This window comes from Muntiacus reevesi, chromosome 9 (assembly GCF_963930625.1).
Source record: "Muntiacus reevesi chromosome 9, mMunRee1.1, whole genome shotgun sequence".
Lineage (NCBI taxonomy): Eukaryota > Metazoa > Chordata > Mammalia > Artiodactyla > Cervidae > Muntiacus > Muntiacus reevesi.
The window spans coordinates 2,592,567-2,614,184 of NC_089257.1; the positions used below are offsets into that span (position 1 = coordinate 2,592,567).

The 21,618-nt window shown below is 40.5% G+C and overlaps 2 protein-coding genes across 2 annotated transcripts; both read left to right on the plus strand.

The window, feature by feature from the left end:
- Window positions 1–2,117: 2,117 nt before the first annotated feature.
- On the plus strand, window positions 2,118–3,068 carry LOC136174591 (olfactory receptor 5B3-like). Its single transcript, XM_065944766.1, has one exon. The coding sequence runs from the start codon at window positions 2,121–2,123 to the stop codon at window positions 3,066–3,068; it is 948 nt and encodes a 315-aa protein (XP_065800838.1). The 5' UTR covers window positions 2,118–2,120.
- A 16,972-nt stretch (window positions 3,069–20,040) lies between these two features.
- Window positions 20,041–21,185, plus strand: LOC136174593 (olfactory receptor 5B12-like). Its single transcript, XM_065944768.1, has 2 exons — window positions 20,041–20,958; window positions 21,156–21,185. The coding sequence occupies exons 1-2, from the start codon at window positions 20,041–20,043 to the stop codon at window positions 21,183–21,185; spliced, it is 948 nt and encodes a 315-aa protein (XP_065800840.1).
- The last annotated feature ends 433 nt before the right edge of the window (window positions 21,186–21,618 follow it).

Here is a 21,618-nt window from a genome sequence, read left to right on the forward strand (position 1 = left end):
AGCATTATGTCAGAGCTGTCACTAATCCCCATAAATGTGATTTGGGAATGGATTCATTCTACATATATGACTTTGGACAAGTTAATACTTCTTTTTGCATTTCTTTTCATTAATAGACACAACTAGGAATTTGGCCACATGATCTATGAAGACACCTCAGATTCAATAATCTCTAATTCTATAGATAATTTACCTATTATATGCTTTTCTCATTCCCATTGTAGCAGTCTAAATAATGGCTACCAAATATGTCCACATTCTAATACTAGAATGTGTGTTTATGTTCTCTAATGTAGTGACAAGTATTGTGTACATGTGACTAAATTAAGAATTTTAAGAAGCCGTTATTTTACTGGATTGTCCATTTGGGCCCAATAGGAATTTACCTGTCATCATAAAATATAGCAAATGCTAAACAAGAAATTATAGCTTATACTACGATTTGAGTGATGTGTTTATATACAAGTACAATCAATTCAGACACATGAAGGAATGTGTGGAAGGGCCAGGTAGAAAATGGTAGCAAGTAGTAGTTAGCAGAAAATGCATGCCCTCTCAAAGACTTAAAGTACAAAGTGATTGACTTAAAACATTTGTCTTGCTCTTGAACAATCTGCAGGGTTAAAGTCAATGCCACAGACACGAATTTTCAACCCTCAGTATCTGCAATCCAGCTAAAAGTTGACAGTAATGACTCTAAGAATGAGTCTAAGATAGTCATTCAACACAAGCTAAAATGCGTATCAAACTAAAAAAAGTACTTAAACAAAACAAGTCTTGTAGATCCCTGGGTTCTTGCATAGAGTAGTTGACAAAGCCAATAACATAAGACAGGAAGACAGAGTGGGAAACACTGAAAAAAAAGAAAGAAAGAAAGAAAGGTCCAAGTGGACATAGTGCATGAAAAAAAGTAGAAATCAAAAAGTAAAACTACAATACTTAAAACCCATCCACGCCTTAAAGCCCTGCGTGTTGTCACCAACCTTTTCTAAATCAATAGGCTCCATCATTCTATCTTAATTATAAGATTATAGATAGCACTCATCAAGATGGAACTGAACACCCACATTGTGTGAACTGCTTGTCATGATTATTTTATTTAATGCTCACAAGAGTCTGAAGTAGTTTCCAATATCACCTTCATCTTATTGCTAGATAAAAGGAGCTACAGGAAACTCAGTTTAGGACGGATGTCTCCCAGGTGGTCAATGGCAGGGTTTATACGGGAGTGCATGCATCTGTCTCCTCAGAACTCAGTATCTTACCCCGATTCCATCCCTTCCCTTCAGACCTGATTGGTATGCTGTATTTGTCTCTAATGCTGCATGCATCTCACTGCATCTATACACATATCTGTGACTTTACTCTATTGTGTCATCCCAAGCATAAAGCTTGGTGGAATGGATACCATAATCAAATGTGAAGTGAATGAAATTAAAACCAATTCAAATTCGTTAATGTCGTTTACTTTGGAAACCATTCTGATGACTCTAAAGCATTGCTCTCTTAATAGCCATGTAAACTTGAATAAATTACTCAACTTCTCTGTTGCCATGTTACTTGTATATAAATAGTCATAACAACTATCAATTTAATAAGAATAATGAGAGTATTAAATAAATACACATGAGCACTATGAAAGCATAAGCTCTTGGGCTGCTAATCCACTTCAGTCGTGTCTGACTCTTCGCGACCCCATGGACTGTAGCCTGCCAGGCTCCCCGTCCATGGAATTCTCTGGGCGAGAATACTGGGCTGGGTTGCCATGCTCTTCTCCAGGGGATCTTCTGCCCCCAGAGATCCAAGCAGCATCTCTTACCTCTTCTGTATTGGCAGGCAGGTTCTTTACCACTAGCTCCACCTCTTGGAAGACTCAAAAATCTGATTTAGAGATCAATGCACTCCAGGCATATACCCTTCCAAGCTCATCACCCCTTCCTGTAACTCAGATTTTTCATATAGGAAATTTACATGTTGGAAAGGTGTCCATGAAGAATCTTCTCTGTGAATTCTATTATAATAACATAAAGGTTGTGCATTTCAATTTCTGTGCAGCTCTTCTTTCTGCATCACTCTCTCCCTTATTTTCATTACGAGAGCATCTTGTGATTCTTAAATCCATGAAGAATAGCACAGGGGTAACCGATTTCATCCTGCTCGGACTCACAGATGACCCACAGCTGCAGGTTCCTCTCTTCGTAATCTTCGCCTTCATTTACCTCCTCACTCTGCTTGGGAACCTGGGGATGACCACGTTGATCCTGCTGGACTCTCGTCTTCACATCCCTATGTACTTTTTCCTCTGTAACCTGTCTCTGGTGGACTTCTGTTACTCCTCCACCATCACTCCCAAGGTGATGGCTGGGCTCCTGGAAGCAGACACAGTCATCTCCTACCATGCATGTGCGGCTCAGATGTTCTTTTTCATAGTCTTTGCCACTGTGGAAAGTTACCTCTTGGCCTCAATGGCTTATGACCGCTACGCAGCAGTGTGCAAGCCCCTGCATTACACCACCACCATGACCACAAACAGGTGTGCCTCTCTTGTCGTAGGCTCTTATGCCTGTGGTGTCCTGAATGCTTCTGTCAACACTGGAGACACGTTCAGTCTCTCTTTCTGTGGGTCCAATGTGATCCATCACTTTTTCTGTGATGTTCCAGCAGTCATGACCCTCTCTTGCTCTGAGAAACGCATCAGTGAAATGATTCTTGTTCTTGTCTCAAGCTTCAATGTCTTGCTTGCACTTTCTGTAATCCTGATTTCCTACCTGTTCATATGTATGACAGTTTTGAGGGTGCGCTCACAAGAGGGGTATCAGAAGGCTTTGTCTACCTGCGCTTCTCACCTCACTACAGTTTCCATATTTTATGGGACCGTCATCTTCATGTACGTACAGCCCAGCTCCAGCCACTCCATGGACACAGACAAAATCACATCCGTGTTCTATACGATGCTCATCCCCATGCTGAACCCTGTGGTTTATAGCCTACGGAACAGAGAAGTCAAGAGTGCATTCAACAAAGCTGCTGAGAAGGTGAAAGTTTCTCTAGCTTTTCTCTTGCTGTAGAATCCACAAAAGCTATTTTACCCCTTTTGAATCTGCCCCATGCAATGACTCAAATGATAATGGCCATGGGGAGGGAGGTGGGAGGGGGATTCAGGATGGGAAACACATGTAAACCCATGGCTGATTCATGTCAATGTATGGCAAAAACCACTACAACATTGTAAAGTAATTAGCCTCCAATTAAAATAAATTAATTAATTTTAAAAATTAAAAAAAAATGATAGTGGCCATCTGGGACAGAAGGATACAGATTTTGTCTCATATTTTTTCTCTCTTTAGTTGAGGAATAGTCCCAACCATTTAAAACACAGGCAAAATGTAATAATGGCTTTTAATGAAATATGTGTTTTTGTTGGCACATTTTATCTAGAGCTAAAGAATTATAGCAGTTTAATAAACCAATGCTTCAGTCATTACCGAGTGATTTGGAAAGAGAAAGCATATTCATGTGAAATTTACCAAAGGTAAATAGCCCTATTAGAATAAAAGGATGTATATGATTCACTCATTTTTACCTTAATCTTATGAGCACTAATTTTTCACATTTTGTTTTTAAAATTTCACTGAAAATAATGACAATGCTACGCAGTTTTTGGCAATAAATGTTTTTAAATTGTTGATGCCGCTCCAACATTTATATTCTACTCAATGATCTCACGTCTTACCAATATACAATTCATTCACTCTACTTCATTTACACTGATTTCTACCAAATGGACCACTCCAAACTTGCCCTTGTCTCAACTTCTTTGCACTGATGTTTCCACTGCATGGAATATTCTTCCACTCACTTCAGATTCCTAGTTAACTTTTACCCACTTGGGAGATTATAGAGACTTGCCATGAGCTACTTTATGAAATAGTCACTTCCCTCCCACGGAGTTTTTTTTCTAAGTCTGCTCTCTCATCTCCATAGTCATTATCAACATGCAGCTCTTATATTTATTTACTCACCTGTTCATATCTTTTTGTCAACTTGAATGGAAAATCTCTTTGAGCAGTAGCTTAACCTGGTTATTGCACTGGAAATAAAACTTTGAAACTTGATTTTTAAATTATTTTACTGAGCATTATGACAACTCCAGAAATTCCACATTATATTAAAAAAAGCAAGCTGCAAAAACTTTAAGGGGAGAATTCACCAATATCCAGTTGACAATGACCCCAATTTCTTGCATCTGCTAACATCTACTAATCCCTATTCTTTTGAAATTCTTCAAACTGCTTGATCACTTGCAGCCAACCAACCGCTGACAAATTACCTGAAGACCTCTCCCACTTCTAAAAAATCATATCTTATTAAACTGCTTGTAAATCATACACTGACTCAGTATTTACTCATTTTACTCCACAAGTTGTATGGCACGGCCAAAAAAACCCATGGATTTATTTCTGACAGTTCTGGCGGCCAAATGTCAAGGGTCGGTTTCATTGGGGTGAAATTATGGTCTGTCTGCAGAGGTTCCCGGAGAAGGAGATGGCAGCCCACCCCAGGGTTCTTGCCTGGAGAATCCCATGGACGGAGGAGCCTGGTGGGCTGCAGTCCATGGGGTCGCGAAGAGTCGGACAGGACTGAGCAGCTTCACTTTCACTTTTCACTTTCATGCATTGGGGAAGGAAATGGCAGCCCACCCCAGGGTTCTTGCCTGGAGAATCCCAGGGACGGGGAGCCTGGGGGGCTGCCGTCTCTGGGGTCGCACAGGGTCGGACACGACTGGCGCGACTTAGCAGCGGCAGCAGCATCTTTACACACCCCCATCCCAGCTCCAGTCATTCCATCGACGCAGACAAAGCAGCGTCCACGTTCTGCACGACGTCATCCCCATGCTGACTCCCGTGGTCTGCAGCCTAAGAAAGAAAGAAGTCGAGAGCGCTTCTAAGGAAGCTGTTGAGAAGGCAAAATTGTCTCTACGTTTCATGTCTTAAAGGTGTAGAATCGCCAGTAACCTACATAATTTCTGTCAGATCATCTCCATGCATTAAATCATATTTTACTGCTCACACTGCATGATAATTACGGAGATGATACGTTTCTTCTCAAAACCTGTCACTAAGAAAAAAGAAAATAATGTGTCCAGATGAATAATATCTGAATGAGGATGGCGAAAGGAGACCTTGAGGTTTTTAGATCTTGTTTGTCAAAGTTTATTAATTATCCTTGATTTATTCATATGTTCATATTTTCTCTACCATATTCTATGCAAGTGTGTTTATAAGAGAGGGCTCAAACTCATCAACAGAAGCACTTGAAAGGATCTTGTGTGTGCACATACACACAGGTGTGAGAAATTTGTTAAAGGGGTCAATGGACTATAGCTAGTTTTTAGTTAAAAATAACTAATTATGCTATCAGAATATAAAGTTGGCATTTTTCACGTCTCTAGCTTAAAAGGCTAGTGGAATCTAAAATGAAGAAAAATATGATATAGATTTTTTTTAATAAAGATATACATTTTGGCTCTTTTTTGTCGCCTCTTGTTTTTTCTTAACTGAAGTAGAGTTGATTGACAATATTAATTATGTTGCCTTCAGGTGTATGGCACAGTGATTAGCATTTTTTCAGAGCTATGCTAGTACAGCATCATAAAGGAGTTCATGTTTCTGCCTTCAGTAAGTCATTTGGTAGAAAAAGTGTGGCCACATTATAAGTTTCAAAAGCAAGAAAACCAGAGAGCACACACTAAACATAACTTTATACTGAAGCCTCTGACATAACCCATTTTATTTCAGCCTTCCCCCTTATTTGTCTGACCAACTCTTTTTTATGTATTTGTTCAACTTTAGTATCAGGTAAAGCCATTCCCGGATTGTCAGCTGGTACCCAAATCAGTCTTCTCATAGAGTTCCTTTTACTTTTAGACTATGGGGTTGACAATTTCCAGTCAATACATTTTTTTGACATTAGCTAAATCTTTTTTTCCCCTCCCCTTTCAGGGACTTAGATTCTTTTGTAATAGTCTTCATTCTATCCTGGGGTTTTCCAACTTCCAAATTGATTCCATTTGTTTGTAACATTAACAGGTCACTCTTCATGACAAGCAGTTCTATGGGCCTTGATGAATGCACACATTCTTGTATCTGCCACCTCGAAAACATACAGAATAATTTCATCACTCAAAAATTCCCATAGTGTCCCTTTTATAGACAATAGCTCCCTGTTCCCCTAACCCCTGATTACCGCTGAATTATTTTCCATCTCTACAGTTTTGCCTTTTTCAAAATGTCATACAAATAGAATCTAATAATGTGAAGTGTTTTGCTCTCTTTTTCTTATCAAAAGTGAAAGTGAGAGTTGCTCAGCCTGTCCGACTCTTTGTGACCCCATGGACTATACAGTCCACGGAATTCTCCAGGCCAGAACACTGGAGTGGGGAGCCTTTCCCTTCTCCAGGGGGTCTTCCCAACCCAGGGATCGAACCCAGGTCTCCCACATTGCAGGCAGATTCTTTACCAGCTTAGCCACAAAGAAAAACACTTTAAAATCATCTATGTTCTGTAGAAATCAATAGCTCACCTTTTTTTTATTACTGGATAGTATTCCAGTTATATCTATAAATACCACAGTTTGTCTAGCCGTTCACCTTTAGGAGTATATCTGTTTGCTTCTAGTTTGGGTGAATCTCAGTAAAGCTGCAATAAACACTGACAAACAGGATATTGTGAAATCTAAGTTTTCAGTTCACCATGGTAAGAGTGCAAGCACTGGATCATATGGTAAATCCATACATAATGTTATAAGAAATTGCCAAACTGTCCTGAAAAGTGATTGTACCTTTTTGCATTACCATAGCAAATCAATGAGTGAGGTTCAAATCTTTACTAGTATTTAACACTATCAGGATTTTTTGCCATTTTAACAAATTCAGAGTAGTATATCTTTGTGGTTTCAATATTTATTTTCTTAATGAGAAATTCTATTGAGCACAATTATGTGTACTTCTTATCTGTATATATTCTCTTGTAAAGGTTCAGATCCTTCATGCATTTTTAATTGAGTTGGGTTTTTTTTTTTATTTTGCCTTTAAAGGACACTCTATATATTCTATAAAACAAATCCTTTATACAGTGGCATCAACAAGATAAGAGAGTATATTTATCCTCCCAAGTAAAACAACAGTTGCATAGATAACTGCAGACAGAAATAGCTCTGGGAGGGCTCAGGAGTCCAATTAAGAATCTGCAGTAAGACAGTGGAGGATAACAAATGGATTATAAGTCAGAGAAAAGGTCACCGGGGAAATGGCAGAGATGAGGCGTCTGGCTGGGAGCAAAGGGGAGCGTTGATGTCAGGGTCAGTCGCAGGCTGAGTGCCGCTGGCTGCGGTGCCCACCATGAGGACCCCACGCAACCCCTGCCACTGAGGGTCTCAGCAGTGACACTACCACTCCCCACAGCTTTTGCGATGGGGGGCCCCCGTGAACCCCAGTGTTCATTACTGTAGATTCCACAGAGGACTCCTAGCACTTAAGCCACTGAGGTAACCAACAGCTGCAGACTCTGGAGAGGGAGACACTGACCCACCCCCGGACGCCTCCCCAGGGGAAGAGCCACAGCCGGACTTCTCTGAGCCCTGGGCTCTAACCCTCCGCTTGCCGTTGACCTTGGAGCCAACCCTTCTCGGATCACTGGTTCTGGGGCAATTCTCCCTGTGTCTGCACTCGAGATTCTGGCTCCACGGCTGCTCTGCACACACCACACTTCAGTCGCCAGGACCGCTGTCAGTGCAGGCTAGCCTGCAGACGGGACTGCAGGGTGTGAGCTCTGCACCCCAGACCCCAAGTTCCCAGCCACTCAGGGAGCGCCCACAGCAAAGGCGCTCAGAAACGTCATTGCACCGGAACGTCCCCACTCATACAGAGCTCTGGGCGCAGCCCTGAACGAGCAGACCTCAAGTGTTCTCAGGCAGAGAAATCCATGGTAACTCTGTGAGGTGATGAATATGCTAATTATCTTATTATGGCAATAATGGCACAATTTTACACCTATATAAACATTACATAGTACACCTAAAATAGACTGAATTTTTATCATTCACCCTCAATAAAACTGGAAAAATGTAAATAATCATTTATTTGTAAATTGAAGATATTATATGCAAAGAAATGTGATTTGCAAATATTTTCTCCCAGCCTATGTTTTCTTTTATAGAACAAAAATTCTAATTTTGATAAGTAAAATTTGTCACTTTGCTCTTTCATAGACCATCCTTTAGATGGTAAAGAATCCGCCTGCCATGCGGGAGACTTGGGTTCAATCCCTTGGTTGGGAAGATCCCCTGGAGGAAGCCGTGGCAAGCCCCTCCAGCACGCTTGCCTGGAGAATCCCCATGGACAGCGGAGCCTGGGGTCGATGGGGTCGCAAAGAGTCGGGCACGACTGAGCGGCTAAGCACACAGCACTGCTCTGACAAATTCAACGCCAAGCTCAAGAATTTCCCGCCTTCTTCTATATTTCTTGTAAAAGTTTTATAATTTTATGTTCCACATTTAAACGGTATCCATCTTGAATTAATTATTGTTTTAGATATAAGGTACACTTTGAAGTTCATTTGTTTTTGTATATAGACATCAACTGTTGCTGCACTATTTGTTAAAAAGAATATCACTTTTCCATTTAATTGCTATGGCAAAGACTAGTTTGCTATATTGTTTCTTTTTTTTTTTTTTAATATTATTTTATTAGTTGGAGGCCAATCACTTTACAACATTTCAGTGGGTTTTGTCATACATTGACATGAATCAGCCATATAGTTACATGTATTCCCCATCCCGATCCCCCCTCCCACCTCCCTCCCCACCCGACTCCTCAGGGTCCTCCCAGTGCACCAGGCCCGAGCACCTGACTCATGTATCCCACCTGGGCTGGTGGTCCGTTTCACCATAGATAATATACATGCTGTTCTTTCAAAACATCCCACCCTCACGTTCTCCCCCAGAGTTCAAAAGTCTGTTCTGTATTTCTGTGTCTCTTTTTCTGTTTTGCATATAGGGTTATCGCCACCATTTATCTAAATTCCGTATATATGTGTTAGTATACTGTAATGTTCTTTATCTTTCTGACTTACTTCACTCTGTATAATGGGCTCCAGTTTCATCCATCTCATTAGAACTGATTCAAATGAATTCTTTTTAACGGCTGAGTAATATTCCATGGTGTATATGTACCACAGCTTCCTTATCCATTCATCTGCTGATGGGCATCTAGGTTGCTTCCATGTCCTGGCTATTATAAACAGTGCTGCGATGAACATTGGGGTGCACGTGTCTCTTTCAGATCTGGATTCCTCAGTGTGTATGCCCAGAAGTGGTATTGCTGGGTCATATGGCAGTTCTATTTCCAGTTTTTTAAGAAATCTCCACACTGTTTTCCATAGTGGCTGTACTAGTTTGCATTCCCACCAACAGTGTAAGAGGGTTCCCTTTTCTCCACACCCTCTCCAGCATTTATTGCTTGTAGACTTTTGGATAGCAGCCATCCTGACTGGCGTGTAATGGTACCTCATTGTGGTTTTGATTTGCATTTCTCTGATGATGAGTGATGTTGAGCATCTTTTCATGTGTTTGTTAGCCATCTGTATGTCTTCTTTGGAGAAATGTCTGTTTAGTTCTTTGGCCCATTTTTTGATTGGGTCGTTTATTTTTCTGGAATTGAGCTTCAGGAGTTGCTTGTATATTTTTGAGATTAATCCTTTGTCTGTTTCCTCATTTGTTATTATTTTCTCCCAATCTGAGGGCTGTCTTTTCACCTTACTTATAGTTTCCTTTGTTGTGCAAAAGCTTTTAATTTTCATTAAGTCCCATTTGTTTATTTTTGCTTTTATTTCCAATATTCTGGGAGGTGGGTCATAGAAGATCTTGCTGTGACAAACAGTTGGAGAAACATACCGTGTTCATGGATTGGAAGAATCAATATTGTCAAAATGGCTATTCTACCCAAAGCAATCTATAGATTCAATGCAATCCCTATCAAGCTACCAACGGTATTTTTCACAGAATTAGAACAAATAATTTCACAATTTGTATGGAAATACAAAAAACCTCGAATAGCCAAAGTAATCTTGAGAAAGAAGAATGGAACTGGAGGAATCAACCTGCCTGACTTCAGACTCTACTACAAAGCCACAGTCATCAAGACAGTATGGTACTGGCACAAAGACAGAAATATAGATCAATGGAACAGAATAGAAAGCCCAGAGATAAATCCACGAACCTATGGACAGCTTATCTTTGACAAAGGAGGCAAGGATATACAATGGAAAAAAGACAATCTCTTTAACAAGTGGTGCTGGGAAAACTGGTTAACCACTTGTAAAAGAATGAAACTAGAACACTTCCTAACACCATACACAAAAATAAACTCAAAATGGATTAAAGATCTAAATGTAAGACCAGAAACTATAAAACTCCTAGAGGAGAACATAGGCAAAACACTCTCCGACATAAATCACTGCTATATTGTTTCTATTGACTAAATCTCTATTCTGTTCAAATGATTTATGTGTCTATTGTTTCACCGAAATACACTTTCTTGATTAATGTAACTTTTGAGTAAGTTGTGAAATCAGTTAAGGAGCATTTTTCAACTTTGTTCTTCTTTTTAAGAAATACTTTAAGTATTCTAGTAGCTCTCCCTCTTCATATGAATCTTTCAGCTCAAATGTTTCCAAAATTCTTGCTTGAATTTTTATTGAGATCAGATTGAATCTGTAGAAAAATATGAAGAAGCTGATATATTAAAGTCTTCCAATCCGTGAAAAAATATATCTATATGTATATACACACACACTTGTCTTCTTACTATACAGCTATAATATTTCTTATCAGATACATGATTTGCAAGTATATTCTCCCATCCTTGGGTTATATACTCACTTTAGTGATGGTATAATTTGAAATACAAATGTTTTTACTGTCGATAAAGTCCGATTTACTTTTTCTTTTATTACTTAAGTTTCTGCTGTTTTACGTAAAAACCAACTGCCAAACTCAAGGCCACTGTATCAGTTATCTAGGGCTGCTATACCAACTACCACAAACTCGATAGTTTAAAACAACAGAAATTTCTTCTACCAATCACACAGGTCTGCATGTCTGAAATTAAGAGGTCAGCAAGACTACATTCTTTCTGAAACCTGTAGGGAAATTCGTCCTTGTTATCCTTAGTCTGTGGTGGTTTTATGGCAAACTGTGGTGCTCCTTGGCTTGAAGTTGCCTCACTACAAGCCTGAGCTTGGGCACTGATGGAGGGGGGCAGTGGCCAGGCCACAGCAGCTCCAGGTGTGAGGCGCGGGCACTGGTGCTCTAGACATGGGTGTCCGTGCGACAGCCACAGAGCCATGTCTGCAGAAAGACCAGGCAGCGAGCAAACACTGCTCTGGGGTCCAGGGCATGGCATTCCTTCTGCAGCGCTGGCCCCAGTGTCCTGGGTGTGGGCACTTATGGAGTGGCTGTACGATTGTGATAAATAGAAAATAAGTGGAGAGAAATTAAAGACGTAAATAAGTAGAAAGGCATGTGATGTTCATGGGGAGGAAAACAGTATTATTAAGATGTTAATACTACCCAAAGTGATCTCAGTTCAGTTCAGTTCAGCCACTCAGTCATGTCTGACTATTTGCGACCCCATGGACTGCAGCACACCAGGCCTCCCTGTCCATCACCAACTCCTACAGCCTGCTCAAACTCAAGTCCATCAAGTCAATAATAGCATTCAAACATCTCATCCTCTGTCGTCCCCTTCTCCTCTTGCCAGCATCTTTCCCAGCATCAGGGTCTTTTCCAATCAGTCAACTCTTCACATCAGGTGGCCAAAATACTGGAGTTTCAGCTTCAGCATCAGTCCTTCCCATGAATATTCGGGACTGATTTCCTTTAGGATGGATTGGTTGGATCTCCTTGCAGTCCAAGGGACTCTCAAGAGTCTTCTCCAACACCACAGTTCAAAAGCATTAATTCTTTAGCACTCAGCTTTCTTTATGGTCCAGCTCTCATATCCATACATGACTACTGGAAAAGCCATAGCTTTGACTAGAGGAACCTTTATTGGCAAAGTAATGTCTCTGCTTTTTCATATGCTGTCTAGGTTGGTCATAGCTTTTCCTCCAAGGAGCAAGTGTCTTTTAATTTTTTGGCTGCAGTCACCATCAGCAGTGGTCTTGGAACCCAAGAAAATAAAGTCTGTCACTGTTTCCATTGTTTCCCCATTTTTTGCCAAGAAGTGATGGGACTGAATGCCATGATCTTTGTTTTCTGAATACTGAGCTTTAAGCCAACTTTTTCACTCTCTTCTTTCACTTTCATCAAGAGGGTCTTTAGCTCCTCTTTTGCTTTCTGCCATAACAGTGGTGTCATCTGCATATCTGAGCTTATTGATATTTCCTTCAGCAGTCTTGATTCCAGTTTGTGCTTCATCCAGTCCAGCATTTCACATGACGTACTCTGCATATAAGTTATATAAGCTGGGTGACAATATACAGCCTTGACGTACTCCTTTCCCAGTTTGGAACCAGTCCATTGTTCCATGTCTGGTTTTCACTGTTGCTTCTTGGCCTGCATACAGATTTCTCAGGAGGCAGGTAAGGTGGTCTGGTATTCCCATCTCTTGAAGAATTTTCCATAGTTTGTTGTGATCCACACACTCAAAGGCTTTGGCATAGTCAACAAAACAAAAGCAGATGTTTTTGTGGAACTCTCTTGCTTTTTCAATGATCCACTGGATGTTGGCAATTTGATCTCTGGTTCCTCTGCCTTTTCTAAATCCATCTTGAACATCTGGAAGTTCTCAGTTTACATACAGTTGAAGTTTTGAGCATTACTTTGCTAGCGTGTGAGATGAGTGCAATTGTGCTATAATTTAAACATTTTTGGCATTGCTTTTCTTTGGGATTGGAATGAAAACTGACCTTTTCCAGTCCTGTGGCCACTGCTGAGTTTTCCAAATTTCCTGGCATTTTAACAGTGCAGCACTTTAACAGTATCATCTTTTAGGACATGAAATAGCTCAACTGGAATTCCATCACCTCCACTAACTTTGTTTGAGACGACCAGTATAATTTCTTTCAAAATCCCAGTAGCTCTTTTTTTTTTTTTTTGCGAAACTTGAAATCCCAATCCTAAAATTCATATGGAATTGCAAAAAAAATCCAGAAATGTCAAAGCAATAGTTGTGGAAGAATAGCTCTAATACCTTGCTGGTGGGAATGAAAAATGATGTAGCTGTTGTTGAAAACCATTTGGTGGTTCTCAGAAAGTCAAGCACAGAGTTACCATATAAGCCAGCAATTTCACTTCTGAATATATACCCAAGAGAACTGAAGATGGATGTTCAGCGAAAATTTGTATATGAATATTCATAGAAATATTATTAACAACTGCCCAAAGGTTAAAAGACCCCAAATATTCATCAGATAATGAGCCCACGGTGGTATATCTATGCAATGGAATATTATTCAGCCATAAAATGAAATGAAGATTAAAAAGTATTACCACATGGAAGATCTTCAAAAGTATTACGCTAAGTGAAAGAAAATGACATAAAATGACAAAAATTATATGTGCCCACTTAAATAAAATATCTAGACTAGGAATACAAAGAAAAACAAAGTTTTGATTACTCAGTGACAGGGGATTTAGGAATAGGAAGAATGGGACTTACCAACATATATGAGGTTTATTTTTGTGGCAATAGAAATATTCAGGAATAAGGTTCTTGTGATTATTGCATAACATTGTAAATACAAAAAATTGTACACTTTAAAATGGTGAATTCTCCTCTGGGTCGGGTGGAGAGGGAGGTGGGAGGGGGGATCGGGATGGGGAATACGTGTAACTCTATGGCTGACTCATGTCAATGTATGACAAAACCCACTGAAATGTTGTGAAGTGATTAGCCTCCAACTAATAAAAAAAAAAAATTAAATTAAATTTTAAAAAATAAATAAATAAAATAAAATGGTGAATTCTATGCTATTCATAGGAGAGTGAAAATGCAAGTTTAAAACCCAACATTCAAAAACTAATGTCATGGCACCCAGTCTCATCACTTAATGGCAAATAGATGGGGTAAAAAGTGGAAACAGTGATAATTTCATTTTCTTGGACTCCAAAATCACTGCAGATGGTGACTGCAGCCATGAAATTAAAAAATACTTGCCACTTGGAAGAAAAGCTATGACAAGCCAAGATAGCATCTTAAAAAGCAGAGACATCACTTTGCTGACAAAGATTCATATAATCAAAGCTATGGTTTCTCCAGTAGTCAGGTACAGAAGTGAACCTTGGACCATAAAGAAGGCTGAGCGCCGAAGAATTGATGTTTTTGAATTGTGGTGCTAGAGAAGACTCCTGAGAGTCCCTTGGACAGCAAGGAGATCAAACCAGTTGATCCTAAAGGAAATGAGTCCTGAATATTCATTGGAAGGACTGATATTGAAGCTGAAACTCCAATACTTTGGCCACCTGATGCAAAGAACTCAATAATTGGAAAAGACCCTGATGCAGGAAAAGACTGACGACAGGAAGAGAAGGGGATGGACAGAGGATGAGCTGGCTGGATGGTATAACCAACTCGATGGACAAGATCTTGAGCAAAGTCCGGGAGAAAGTGAAGGACAGGGAGGCCTGGTGTGCTGCAGTTCATGGGGTCGCAAAGAGTCGGGTATGACCTAGCTACTGAACACCAACATCTAATGTAATCTTTTGCACTCTCATGTGCGTATGTGCTAAATCACCTCAGTTGTGTCCAAGTCTTTGTGACCATATGGACTGTATCCCACCAGGCTCCTCTGACCATGAGATTCTCCAGGCAGGAATACTAGAGTGGGCTGCCATGCCCTCCTCCGGGGATCTTCCCAACCCAGGGATCGAACCTGCATCTCTTATGTCTCCTGCATTGGTAGATGGGTACTTTATCACAAGCGCCACCTGGGAAGCCCCTACTATCATATGAGGGATATTCAATATTATTGCTCCTCTTTTTATAGGTGATATACTGATTTTTGGAGAGATTGAATAACTTGACCAAGGTCACCCTGCAACAGATGATAGAACTAGGATTGGAAGGGAGAAAGACCATGTTACTGCTGAGCCCAAATTGATTAAAAAAAAAAAACAAAAAAAACTGTGCTTGACAGTACTGATAAAACAGAGGTAATCCTGCCTGGGCGTTTAGGGACAGAGAGGACTATGCAGAGGAGAGAGTGAACCCATCTTCTTAGTTCTAGAAAATAAAAACAGAGGTTTCCCAAAATCTGCCCAGTCCAGGTCTGTAGTGGTAAAACAAACGGGTATTTTGTTTAAAAGAATTGAGAAACAGACTGATTTCCAGGTTTTTATGAAAGAGATAGAGAAAGCTTGCACAAGGTTCTGACACCACATAGGCCAGAGATTTTAAGGAAGTTTTAATCTGCATTGCCTAACTTGTCTGTGAGGCTTCCCTGATGGTAAAGAATCTGCCTGCTACGCAGGAGCCACAGGAGACGCTGGTTCGATACCCGGGTGGAGAAGATCCCCTGGAGAAGGCACAGCCAACGCACTCCAGTCTTCTTTCCTGGAGAATCCCAAGGACAGAGGAGCCTGGTGGACTACAGTCCACGGGGTCACAAAGAGTCGGACACGACTGAAGTGATTCAGCATGCACACACGCAGCTTGGCTGGGGCGCTGCTGACTTGCTGGCTAGCTGCTCCTCCTAAGTTTCCACCCTCCCTTGCCTTCATAAACACGCTCCGCTAACGTGCATGCAAACATTATCCTCTGGCATCTCCCAGTCAGGTTCAGGCTAGGAGGACCAGTCTGGGACCTGGAGCCTCATGAGATTTCCACTCACTTGCTACTAAATGTTTCCCCTGAGATTGGTTGTGTGACAAGGTCGTTTTCTCTGCCTTGATATTTGCAAGAGCACAAACCCAAGTTGTGTTCCACCATATAGAGCTCCGAGGGTGGGGAAGGAGCTTCTCCAGCATGAAGCCTTTCTGGATGGGGACTTCTAGTCCGTAGCCTGAACAAGCAGGCTCTCCTTACTGTCTGCCTTGTACCTTCATCTGTCGCGCCTAGGACAAAAGTAAGTATCAAGAAATCACACCATCACAGCCGGTTAGATCGGGAAGGACCCCTAGAAGTTCCAGCTGTTTTAATTCTTGCAAATGAGGATGGGGAAGGCCCAGAGAGTTTAGAGTTAGACCTGCGGGCTAGGCATCGTCTCACCCCCAGTTCAGCCCCCTTTCCACTCATCATAATCAGGCGCCTCACATAAACGGTGGAGTGACGGTTAGACTCACAAAGGGAGACTGCGTCCCCTAATTTATTTTGTTGGTTTGCTTAGAATGTACTATAGGACTAGGTAGAAACATCATAGCTCCCTTTCTGAATTTCAGGGCTTATAGGAAACTTTCAACATCTGTTTGTGATTTCAAATATAAAGTCATTTTCCTTAGAAATATCAAAGTTTGGACATTCAATATTATTGACTGAATATCCTGCAGTAACCAAGAAAACGTGTGATAGACTACAGAAAGCAATTTGTCTCAAACTGTCTGATTTTAAAATGTTAGTACCTTTATGGTTTCTAAAGAATTTTTATGTCTATTGTCACATCAGAGCAGGATAGCAGCTTACAGAGAGATAAAGAATGTTTTTCATCTTGTGAAATAAGAAGATCTGGCCAGTGGCAGGCCTACACCAGCTGGTTATTGATAGAACTAGGATTAGAAGTGGTCTTGTGTTTGTGGTACAATCTTATCCACACTTCCACACCTCTGAATTTCTGGATCAAATGGAGATATTTGTGTTTGTCTGTACCTGTAAGTAGTATTAATAATGTATTTAGTCAATACAAATGTATTTGGCTATTCTTATCACATTAGTGGAATTCAAAAATTAACTTTTTTTTCAAAAATAGATTTAATCAGATTTACATGTTTATGCATTTGGGGCAAATCTGGCAATTCTAGCAAGCACAGACATAAGAACTGATGAATAAGCCTCAGGAGAAAGTAATTCATGGTGAGTAGCGTATTCTGGCATACTCTGGTTACTTTACTGATCATTTCACTAGATTTATACACACTTTTATTGTAGCACTTATCACGCTGGGGAGGTAATTTGTGGATCTGGTTGTCTCTACCTCCTTTAACCGTCAGGAATCGTGTTCTTCATTTTGTAACGCTAGCTCCTGGTTCAGAGCTGGTTTATGTGCAAAGCCAGCTGGGAAGAGAAGGGACAGAGAGAACCAACGCCGAAGACAGTCCGTGTACTGGTGGTGTTAGCAGGGCTCCATGTGTCGTTCAGCCTCAACTTTTCACATCGGTGAAGTGAATACTGTGGGTATTACATGAGCTGGGTAGTTCACAGACAATCAGACTGAGATTCACAGAGTCTAAGTAAAGTTCCCATAGCCACATCCTATCTAAGCTACTAATTGCTGGCACTTATTGGAAAAAGTAAATATTTTTTAAAGTTGCGGCTTTGCTTGCTTTTTTATTGAAATACAGTTGATTTTCAGTGCTGCGCTAGTGTAAGGTGTACAGCAAAGTGATTCTGTTTTTTTATATATATATACACGTGCGTATTCTTTTCCAGATTCTTTCACATTATAGGTTATTATAAGATACTGAATATATTTCCTGTGCTATACAGTAGGCCCTTGCTCCTTCTCTATTTTATGTATAGAAGTATGTGTCTGTTAATCCCAAGCTCTTAATTTATCACCCCTTTCCCTTTTGGCAACCGTAAGTTCATCTTCTATGTCTGTGAGTCTGTTCCTGTTTTGTAAACAAGTTCATTTATGCCATTATTTTTAAGATTCCACATATAAGTGATATTATATTTATCTTTCTCTGTCTGACTTACTTCACTTAGTAATGATAATCTCTAGTCCCATCCGTGTTGCTGCACATGGTATTATTTCATTCTTATTTATGGTTGAGAAATACTCCATTGTATATATGTACTACATTCTCTTTAATCATTGATCAGTCCATGGACATTTTGGGCTATTTTAAGCAGTACTGCTGTGAACACTGAGGTGCATGTATCCTTTCAAATTATTCTTCCTTTGGCTATATACCCAGGAGTGGGATTGCTGGATCATATGGTAACTCTATTTTTAGTTTTCTAAGGAACCTCCATAGTGTCCCACCAACCACAGCCCCATTAACAATGAAGGAGGGATTCCTGGGAAAAGTATATTCTTGCTATATTTGATCTAAATAGTCACTTTAGACTCTTCTAAATAGTTGTATTATATCTATAATCTGATACATTTTTTTCTCTTTTAGGTTTCAATCCTAGTTTCATGTCTACCAATTACTTTTGTACAGTACTCTGAATTGAGATTTGATTTAGTAGTACTTATATACTTACAGTTGTCTGTTTATACAATACTGTTTGCCAGTTCATACCTTTATCCATGATGTTTCTTCTGCCTGGTATAGTAGCAGCAGCAGCAGTAATAGTAGCAGTGACATCTTAAACTTCTCGAGCACTTGCTATGCAATTAACATTGTTCTCAAAGTTCTACATGGTCTAAGTTATCCTACTCATCTACCTTAAAAGTTGAAAACTGAATTTCCCACTTGGAAGGTGAAGAAACTGAAATATAGGAAGATTAATGAACTTGACCTACTGTTTTGAGAAGGATGCTTAATATTGCAGATTTTAGATCATGCTGCCTGGATTCCAATCCCAGTTCTACCATCAAATATGCTACTTGAGCAAGTAATTTACCTCTTTAAATTTTGGTTCCATTTGAAGCAAAATGGAGGTAATAATAGTACCTGCCTAACAGAATTGCTAACTGAACTAAATGAGTTAATATATGTGACCAACTTAGAACAGTTTCCTGACCCAAAGTAAATGTTATGTGTTTGCTGTTATAATAATTAATATATTGTTATTATTATTTCTTTAGTTTCCAAGCCACAACTGAGGAGTTCTGATCTCCAGAAATCCTTCCTGAGTTCTTGTGTTGGGCAAACCAAACATCCTTTCTCGTTTCAAAGGCCATGGGTGTACCTCCACTTCAGAAATTCATTGTGACTAATGTATCTTTCAGATGTAGGTCTCTCCCACTAAGCAATCCTTACAGACAAGAGCTGTATCACATCCTCCCTTGACTATTTAATAATAGTTAATCCAGGAGGAATGAATGAGACTTAATATCCCAGAGTTAGAAGTGTCTCTCGAGTCAAGCAGTCTCTCAAGCCGCTACAATAAGCTATCCGCTGAGTTACCACTGGAGGGGAGAACAACCTACGTGATGTGGCAGGAGGTCTGTGGTCTGGTTGATGGTTCAGAGTCTCTAGGTGAGGACAAAACTAATTCGTCCATCTCCCCTATTCTCTTTACCCACAAATAAGGCAAAGGTGTAGATGACAGTGGAAGACAGAAAACTGAGGGCCACTCAACTGAGGGCTCCATGAATTAGAAGGAAAAAAAAGGTTGGGTGTCCCTAAAACAGGGCTTTGAATCACTGCATATCTCCAGTGAAGTGAATGAGGGTCCCTCAGAGATGGAGGAGGCAACTGAGGAGCGTTTGTCAGCGTTATACACCGATGACTGATGAAACGTTTCCTATCTTACTTTCTGTTGATTTAAGCCTTCTATGTATACCTTAGACAACTGTGCTTGTAAGAGATGGAAATAGTGAAAAAGAGTCCTACATGGTTTAATATAAGAGGATATAACATACAGCAAGCAAGCAAGCTGAAATGTGACCCAGAGTCATAATATGGTCCGTTCATGGCAACCACAATCAGTAAGGGCATTCTAGCATTTTCCATACCACTTCTAGATGAACAACCTCACGCAACCCACAACCTGGTTCAGCATCTCACCCATGAGCTCCTTCCCTCCACAAGAAGCTTACACATGAACTAGAGACCCCATTTACAGTTTACTTCCCATGAAGATGATCAAATAGCCTCATCTTGTATTTGCCTATCTCATCACAGGTGCCGCTCACATTGACTCCACAGTTGATGGAGAACCTTTCAGAGGTGACTGAGTTCCTTCTCGTGGGGTTAACAGATGCTCTAGAGATGCAGGTCCCTCTATTCACAACCTTCACTCTCATATACCTCACTACTCTGGTTGGGAACCTTGGGATGACCGTGTTGATTCTGTTGGACTCTCGACTTCACACGCCCATGTACTTTTTCCTCAGTAACCTCTCCCTAGTGGATTGTGTTTATGCCTCCTCTGTTACTCCTAAAGTAATGGCGGGGGTTCTCACAGGAGATAAGATTATATCCTACGATGCATGTGCTACCCAGATGTTCTTCTTTGCAGCCTTTGTCACTGTTGAAAATTTTCTCCTGGCCTCAATGGCCTTTGACCGCCACGCGGCCGTGTGCAAACCCCTGCATTATACCACCACCATGACTAGAGCGATGTGTGCCTCACTGGTCGCCAGCTCCTATATTTGTGGAGTCCTACAGTCTTCCATCCATGTTGCCCTCACTTTCCACCTCTCCTTCTGCCATTCCAACGTGGTTAATCACTTTTTCTGTGACATTCCCCCACTGCTGGCTCTCTCTTGCTCTGATATCGACACAAATGAGATTGTGCTCTTCACACTGGCAGCGTTCAGCACTTTTTCTGCTCTTTTGGTTATCTTGGGCTCGTACCTTTTCATTTTTATTGCTATCCTGAGGATACACTCAACTGAGGGACAGAAGAAGGCTTTCTCCACCTGTGCTTCCCACCTCACCACTGTCTCCATCTTCTATGGGACAGGCACCTTCATGTACCTACAGCCCAGCTCCAGCCACTCCATGGGTGCAGACAAAATGGCATCCGTGTTCTATGCCATGGTCATCCCCATGCTGAATCCACTGGTCTACAGCCTGAGGAACAGAGAGGTCAAGAGTGCCTTTAAAAGGGTGGTTGGGAAAGCAGTCTTCACTAGGCTTAGCTTACTAGTTAGAAACCCCATGTGAAACTTATATTGGACTTCTATGGCCAAGAATATTGTTTGAAGGTTAATTCTTTCCTGTCCTTATTTCTTTGAGCAGTTCCTTCCCAGACAAAACTGACTTTATTCACTCTTCATGACTGTAACTGGGTAGAAGAAATTCCGGACGTCCCTTTCCAGAAATATAACATTGCTTCTGTCTTAAGATAAAGATTATAATCCTTGATCCTATAGGATCCCACATTACATCAGTCTGTTGGTTTAAGGTGCTTTGAAGGTAACTCTTATAGGTGTTTGACACTAGAGTTCCATTTTCAATTGCTAGAATTAAGAGAACTCTACGAATCTTCCACACAGCACACGGGCATGGTTCTTAGACATTTATACTCCTAACAGTTACCATGAAAGACTGCTTAAAAAATGAATTTAGGGATCTAACCCAGATAATATAACTTAGCATATTTCTGGTAGAGCTCAGAAACCTTTTGACTTATGCCCCGTTATCCACGTGTACATGGATCCTGAATTCAGATAGTGAGAATGCCAGTTGTAAATCTGGATAATGAGGGATATTACAGAAGCTAGATCTATTTTATTCCTGAATCTCAGGGACAAAAACATGCTTCAAAAGGCTGACATATAT